Source organism: Hippocampus guttulatus, chromosome 1, assembly GCF_054856545.1.
Source record: "Hippocampus guttulatus isolate MCC_2025c chromosome 1, RoL_Hgut_1.0, whole genome shotgun sequence".
Taxonomy (NCBI): Eukaryota; Metazoa; Chordata; class Actinopteri; order Syngnathiformes; family Syngnathidae; genus Hippocampus; species Hippocampus guttulatus.
The window spans coordinates 28,116,438-28,124,384 of NC_141261.1; the positions used below are offsets into that span (position 1 = coordinate 28,116,438).

Genomic DNA, 7,947 nt, shown 5'->3' on the forward strand with positions numbered 1-7,947 from the left:
GGCAGACAGGATCTGAAATCGTGTTAATATGCTGTCCGGGGTGTAAGAGGCCGCCACGCGGGGAGCCGCCTGCAATCAGGCAAATACCCAGAGACAGGTGCTGGGTGGCCCCGGGCGACGCTTCTTGTGTTCTCCCCCCTTAGCGCCACCGACCTCGGTGTGCCAAAGTGGCCCCACCAGTCCTGCCGAGCTCGTTTGGACCAATCTCTTCATGTCATGGGGCTTCTCATGCAAGAAAGCAAAGTTGCCCAAAAAATTGTGGAGAGTCACTCAAACAGCGACACCCGGAAATTATTTAAACAGCCAGATTAAGGGTTGTGAATGTCATTATTATTTTGAAATTAAGAACACTTGACTCGTTCATGCAGACATTTCAAGTATGTATTTATTATTATATATATTATTGTAAAATAAGAGAAAATACAGAGCTGGTAGCATGGTTAAAACGAATCAGAGTGAGTCTGAGCATATAGATATGATTTTAATTATAAACACGTCAACAATTTATGAAATTCATTTTTTGCGACACAATTAAAAAATGTTATTCTTTGCGGGCATGAAATATAAGCCTTGTTCGCACAGTTGGTCTTTTTTTCCCCCACAGTTGTACAATACAATCTTGTGACACGTGCAAGACCTTGAAAAATAAAAAGGTCCTCAGTATTCTGGAGGGGGGAAAAAGATTAGGCATCAAAGCATCATAACGGGAAATTCCGTCCTAGTTTCTGTAAAAATAAAAAATAAATCAAAATGAAATGACATTTTTCTAACCGGATTGGTGTTGAAATTTGCATAGATTACAAATTGAAGGGGGTGGGGGCGGACATTAAATTGATTATTCACTTTAGTTCGAACGCGGCCTGCGGGCAAGTAACTGACAAGGCCTGAAGAGTTTATTACCAACGCAGTGTTCGTTGAATCAAGACGAGACATCGCAGCATCAAGTTGATCAGAATTGTGCACAATTTTCTCACAGCATGACTTGAAAAAAATAAGTTGAGCCAGAAAGATGTAGGAGGCAGCTAAAAAGTTCGGGTACGAGAGCGGGAGCGAATCAAGGCTTGTCGTTGCAATGTTTGAACAGAGTCGACGGGGTTCCCGAGAAGTTGGAACACTTCTCGGCGCAGCTGGCCAGAGCCGAGCCCGAGAAGGGGTACACGGCGGTGGCTTGGCCGAAGGGCGCCAGGGCGGCGGGGATGGGCGACGAGAGGCTCTGTCCCTGGTTGAGGTAGGCCACCAGCCGCCGCATCTCCTCCAGAGCCTGAGCCTGCATGAGGATGTAGTTCTTGGCCAGGAGGAGAGTGGCTATTTTGGAGAGTTTTCTCACCGACGGGCTGTGGGCGTAGGGGATGACGGCTCTCAGGCCGTCCAGCGCGTCGTTCAGGTCGTGCATCCTCCTCCTCTCGCGAGCGTTAATGCTGAGCCGTAGGGAGCGCTGCTCCTTGGACTTCTTGGCCAGGGGACCCCCGGGCTTGTCGTCCCCGAAGGGCGCGCCTCTTTTCCGTGACTCCAGCGAGTCGAAGGCATCCTCGTCGTCGCTGGTGTGCTCCCCGCCGCTCTCGTTGGACTTGGCCGTCTGCCCGCTGAGGAAGTCGGTGGCCGGCGTGAGCGGGAAACGGCCGGGGGCTCCGGGACCGTGGCCGGCGCCGAAGCCGAAGGCTGACTGACCGTAGCGCTGCGTCAGGTCGAGGAGCGCGTCGTTGCTGATGGACTTGAGCAGGTTCTCATCGCTGGCGTTCATCTTCGCTCCCGGAATAAATAATAATTGGAAAAAAAAGCCGTCCACTTCCCGTTTCTTTTTCGAACTGGAACCAACACGCCGTTCCACTTTGCCCCTCTCCTCGGCTCTGTGGTGACTCTTGAAGAAGGAGGCTGGTGAGGAGTGTGAAAGTCTACATGTGCGCGCCGCTCCTCGCTGCTGCGCGTAGAGCTCGCCACCTCCACCGCATCCACCACCACCAACAACAACTTGGGATCAAACTTGTTCAAGTGTGCTCGGCGGATGATGACGCGCGCTGCTTTCAGCCTCTCGCGCCCTCCTTCGCCTTGGGCAAAGTGAGGCTCGCGCCCGGCCCCGCGCACGCGTTAGTATAGGCGCGCCAAACCCGCTGGGGACTACTCGCTCGACCAATCGCGGCGAGCGTTTCATTAACAGGAGCGGCTCTTCCCTAGTCTTCAGTCGCTGTGTGTTCACTGTAACGTAAAGTGACACATAGGCATAGCCCACTGCGTTGGCCATTTTAGGACATTTGAACCCGTGCAGGCAGTGGTGGGAAGTAACTAAGTATGCATACTTGGTGGCCGTACTTACGTAGATTTTTCGGGTATCAGTACTCGAGTATTTCTTATGACTATGAAGAGAGATCGCATTATGATTGATTAATTGATTGATATCTTGAAGACTTAAGGCGAAAAATAACCAGGCACCTGCAATGGAGCCACGTAAACTAGAGAGCATTGACCACGATGACGTGACATTGGGAGAAGTAAGATATTCCCCATCCGTGGCCCCATCTAAGATAATTGTTAAAGGAGTTTGCTTCAATAAAAAAAATCACAGCAACTTTTGAGTCTTTATTTATCCAATTATGACGGGCTGAAAACTATTTCCATTACAATTTGTCTGGTTTATTTTGTAACTTTGCTGCCCATTCAGAATTGTTCTTAGAAGGGAGTGGGTGAGTTATTCCCCCTCCCCCGCCCCTTCAACCCCCCCCCCCCACGCACACACACGTTCTTTACCTGCCACTCCAATGAAGTGAGTTTTATTATTTATATGGTGTCTCAAGCTTTTTAGTTTTCATGAATACATGGTTTGGGTTGAAATAATTATATTTTCTGTCAGGAAAGGCCTACCCTAGGTGTCATTATGTAGTATAACTGGGAATAAAACGGAATATTTACTTGTCTCTGGTGTTTCAGTACAGTCCAGTTTATACTTTTTTGCTTTTGTTCAAGCGAAGTCCAATCACAACATACTTGACCAAAGTCTTTATGTGTTCACAAAATTTGAGTAGAGTGTGAGTAGAGTACTGTACCTCATCACCTCGCGTAGAGTGGATTCCTATTTCTGTGGCATAGGGACCAAGCCTCTATGTGGATCATGAACAATGAACATCTGACTGGACAGCGAAGCACAGGAGATGGATCGATGGTGTCGAGTGGTGCCAATGTTCCTTGAGATTGCTTGCGCTGATGGAAAAGTCTGCTGCTCCGAGGCCGCTAGCCCTAGAATGCTTAGCACTTTGGTGCTTACTGACTTAAAACTGTTGGATCCAAGCAGCGACAACACAAACTAGCGGTCGTAGATGGCCATAGCGGCAATTGAGCCGTTGTAACATGTTCTATTGGTTCTCGTGCATTGGTGCAAATTTGGCAAGTCTATCGAGACACCATCTTTTCTATCCATGTCTGCAGATGGGTGGTCACAGACCGCGGCCGTTAGATTTGTGATTGATTCGCAGCCTGGGAGCAAAGCGAGTGTGTGTGCGAAGGCTGAACTATCACTGAGAATAATCTTCTGCCTTCTGGGTGAGCGGACAACTCGTATGTTTTTTTGGTGTTGTAAGTGTTTGTTGTCCTAGTTAAAGAGATGCCACAAAGCCAGAAATATCATTCACACTGTAGACATTATTTTGCCATGAAAATAATGTGATAATTTTATGAGTTAATTTATAAGACAAAGAGTGCAACAGAGAGATAATGACATTAAATAAGGAGGTGGCGACTGAAGACTATCTGCCAGAAATATGGAATTTTAGCAGTCTTTCTCTTAACAATAGGTTTCACGCCAAAGAACATTACACGTATTTTTAAAAATCTGGAGATGTCTGATTTTTGCATTTGAACCAGCTGCGACATTGTATGGCAATGCAAACGCTGTTTTACCTGGTGGATAAAATCACTTTCACAGAAGACGCAAGATTACACTGACAATACGACATTCGAAGAAAAGAATGGAACTAGTAATGAAGTGGTGCTTGCTTTTGGCAAATGTGAGGGTCCAGTGCCATCTAGTGGTGATAACGACACGTCACTCTGTCTGTCGATCTGTCTATCACGCTAACCATCCATCTATCCGTTCCTCCCTTCGTCTGACACTGAAAAAAAAAAATAAAACAAAAAGCAAGGAACTTATATTTAAGAGCCCAGGCAAGTTCAAGTTTCATCTGTCAGTCGCAGTACACACACATATACACAACCACATATACATATACACGTCCCTTTTGCCATTTCGTTTCGGTTATTATTCGGACGTGATGGTGTCAGATTTTGACGGCTTGGGCTTTGCAGTTTTTGTAAAGATTTAATTCCCTTGCATATGGCTCACCAGTTGACATTTGGGCGGTGTTGCCAAACGGTCACCTGGCAAGAAACCTTTCTCTCCCTGACCACAGTTCTGCGCCAGTTTGAGAAGCTTTTTGACCGTCACCTGCACCAAAGCGTTGTCCAACTTGTTTTACCCATGGCACGTTTTTGGAAATAGGAGCTGTTCTTGACAAACCATGCAGCTGAAAGCAAGCTACTAGTGCTACTGGTCAAAACACCGAACTTCTAAGCAGGTGTTTGTTAGGGAAATTCTATCTGGAGAGCTCATCATCAACAAAAGGTCAACTGATAGCAGATAATTTAGAGAGTGATGTAGTGTTACCTGTGTTGACTTAAGGCTGGGGTGTCAAACTCATTTTTGTTGCGGGCCACATTGTAGTTACGGCTTCACTTGGAGGGCCGTTATGAATTTGGGAAAACCATGTAAATGTTTAACCACCTCCACATTTTACATACACAGTGCACAACAAATTGATGGATAAATAGTTTTAAAATTAGAAGTCAAGAATAATGACTGTTATTATGGATTACATATGACAATTAGAAATTTTGGTTCAGATTTTAGCAAGCATCATGGAACTTGACGTGCTTGATTTGCTTTCACAGGCCACATAAAATGATGTGATGGGTCAGATCTGGCCCCCGGGCCTTGACTTTGACACCTGTGACTTCAGGTGTTTCGAGCGGATATTCAACCTTCAAGTCTGACATCAGTGACCTCTTTCCTGAGAACTGTTCCTCTGGATGAATGGAGGGCGGCACGGAAGTTGACCGCTTAGCACGTCCGCATCTTCGTGCAGAGGTGCAGGGTTCAATTCCTGTGTTGAGTTTCCATGTCCCCCCGTGCCTGCGTGGGTTTTCTCCGGGTTCTCCAGTTTCCTCCCAAATTCCAAAAACATGCAGGGCAGGTTAATGGAACACTCTCAATTGTTCCTCAGTGTTCTTGTGAGCACAAATGGTTGTTTGTCGATGCATGTGCCCTGTGATCACCTGCTGCCCATAGACAGCTGGGATACGCTCTTGCATGCCCGCGACCCTCGTGGGAATAAGCAGATTAGACAATGGATAAATACATACATCACCAAAAAGGACAAAAATGTCAATGAAGATACATCAAAAAGATAACGAGCAGTACGAAACCAAACAAACCAACAGTGACAGGACTAAAACAAAGGGCTAAAGTTGGCAGTGGTAAGCATGTGAGTTTTGTCTTGGCCAGTAGGTGGCGGTTGACAGTGTACATTTAGGATAGCGCTCGCTGCTGCTTTATTTTTCTTGTTGAGTCTGCTTGTTCTGCCAGTGGTGTTGATTCTCTTCAGGTATTCCAAATCACCCACACCTTGCAAAAACATGCGATTGTTTATTGAAAGACGAAACGGTCCATAAGTGTCCATATGTGCAGAGAATGCTCTTTCTGTCTTTACGTGTCAGTCCTGTGATTGACCTTGGTGAACACGAGCTCTGAGAAAAAGACTCCAGGTTCCCTATGGCTCTAAGCAGGGTAAATAGGTTTTGAAAATAAAATAACAGATGGACTTGTCGGTATATTAGTTACATAAAATAACGGAGGAAATTTTGCGCTACAAACTGTCTGCGTGAGCTGCCAATTTAATTTGGTTTGCATTATTTCTGCACACCGTTCTGCCTGATTAGTATGAACAATTGAAAAAAAACCCCATCCTTTTTACAAAAACTGGAGTTAAAACAGTGAAACCATGTGTCGGTTGTGAGAGCTCCACGAGCTTAGCAAGAACGTTATAAGGTTTATCGGTGAGGGAGGTGTGTCTTGAAAATGTCAACTGTACACATTTTATTCATTGCGATATAGTAACAAAAATGACCATATCTTCATATGTTTAAGCCAAGAATTGAACTTGAAGTGTGTGACGTGAATTCGTGTTGTCCGGTTAAAGGGGAGAATACTTGCCCTTTATTCCTGCCGGGCAAAGCGCCAAAATCTTCAAAAGCATCACAGGAGTATCAACATACCAACTAAAAATACATGATGCTTTGAAAGCCCGTTCAATGTGCCTCACTGTCACCAAGGCAACTGCAACCTCAGCTGCCACACGAGGGCTCCTGGCCAACATTTAAGCACACCGCGGTTGTCTGTCGTGAATGCAGTGCTACCCACAGTCCACCGAGTGGCAGAAGAGCCTTTTCTCTATTTCTCTAAAGTTGCCGTCGTCTTTCGCAAGAACATTGTGTTCTCACACAGTTGCAAATCAATGTTGCTGTTCTGTATCCTGCGGTGGCGCCCCAGAACAAGTGCATATGCATTAGTATTATTCATCAATATGAATATTCATAGTCGTGCCAGTTCCACCTGTGCTTTATTTCAATGTTGCTCGCTGCACATTGTTTACATGAGAAAAAAAATCTCACGCTACAGCGCCCCGCAAAATACAGTGGTACCTGATAATGACCTGACTTACACGTTTTTCAAGATATGAGCATTTTTTTCAGCTTTTTTTTTTGCTCTGACTCGTGAGCAAATAATAATAATAATAATAATAATAATCAATCGAGTTTCAAACACTGTGTGGTGGCATTAAATCCAACTCATTTTCCAAAACATGCAGCGATTTAGCTGACGGTAAATAATTTGTCCAAAAACGAGGCTTCAAGCTGTTTAATATAACTAAGTTGAAGTTGCATTTCAAACGAAACAAAAAGCAATGTGTACTTAAAACAACCACAAAGCTTTGCCTTATTTAGCTTAATTCTAACAAACAATGAAAAACGCATCGGACGGGCTAATAAATAGCATTGAGTTTGCGGTGGTGGTCCAAATCCAAATCGACATTGTAACAAGACTCAAGGGGATCTAATCTTTATCCTCTGTGAAGAACCACACTGTTTTGTGGGTGGGGGGGGGGGGGGGTTGTAATTTTTTTGTTAACTTTTCTTTTGATGGCGGCGCGGACACCCGCAGCGGCTCCTCTTGTTTCTTGTTTTATGTTGAGAGGGAAGAAATTTCACATTCGACAATAAAGTTGTATCCAATCCAATTCACACATACGACTTGGTAACGCGCTCCATGTATATTACTTTATCTTTACTATACTGCCTCCAGTTTCCCAAAGCGCACACCAGAAGCACAGTGTCCATTGAATTGAAGCAAAAAATATGGAGGAAATAAAACATGAATTCTTTACATTTTCTTTCAGGATGTAATTACGGTGGGTTTGTGTTTCATACAATATGGAGTATGTTTTTTTTTAAACGTTTTTTTTGTTGTTGTTTTTTTGGGGAGGGGAAGGATGGGATACAATAATGGCATTTTCATTCATGTAAATGGAGATTTTTTTTTTTTGTGACATCAGTGTTTTGAGTTAAAAACCTGGTCCCGGAATGAATTTCACTCACGTCTGAAGGCACCACAGGATCATTGTCATTTTTTAACTTTCTTTTGATGGCGGCGCGGACACGCGCAGCAGCTCCTCTTGTTTTATGTTGTCTAGAGAGGGAAGAAATTTCATCTGTGCTGTATTACAGCACATTTGACAATAAAGTTTGATCCAATCCAAGAAGGATGAAAGCACCACATGCGGATCTGGAGCCGCAGGTTGCCTACCCCTACCCTCAGCCCATAGTCTGGTGTCCTTAACTTTGCAT

The 7,947-nt window shown here is 44.8% G+C and overlaps 1 protein-coding gene across 1 annotated transcript; it reads right to left on the bottom strand.

The window, feature by feature from the left end:
• Positions 1–363: 363 nt before the first annotated feature.
• bhlhe23 (basic helix-loop-helix family, member e23) lies at positions 364–2,116 on the bottom strand. Its single transcript, XM_086124413.1, has one exon. It carries the CDS (start codon positions 1,739–1,741, stop codon positions 1,055–1,057), a length of 687 nt encoding a protein of 228 aa, XP_085980539.1. The 5' UTR covers positions 1,742–2,116; the 3' UTR covers positions 364–1,054.
• Positions 2,117–7,947: the final 5,831 nt, after the last annotated feature.

Coding starts and splice junctions, on each gene's coding strand:
- bhlhe23 (XM_086124413.1), bottom strand. CDS start 1,741: ATGAACGCCAGCGATGAGAACCTGCTCAAGTCCATCAGCAACGACGCG.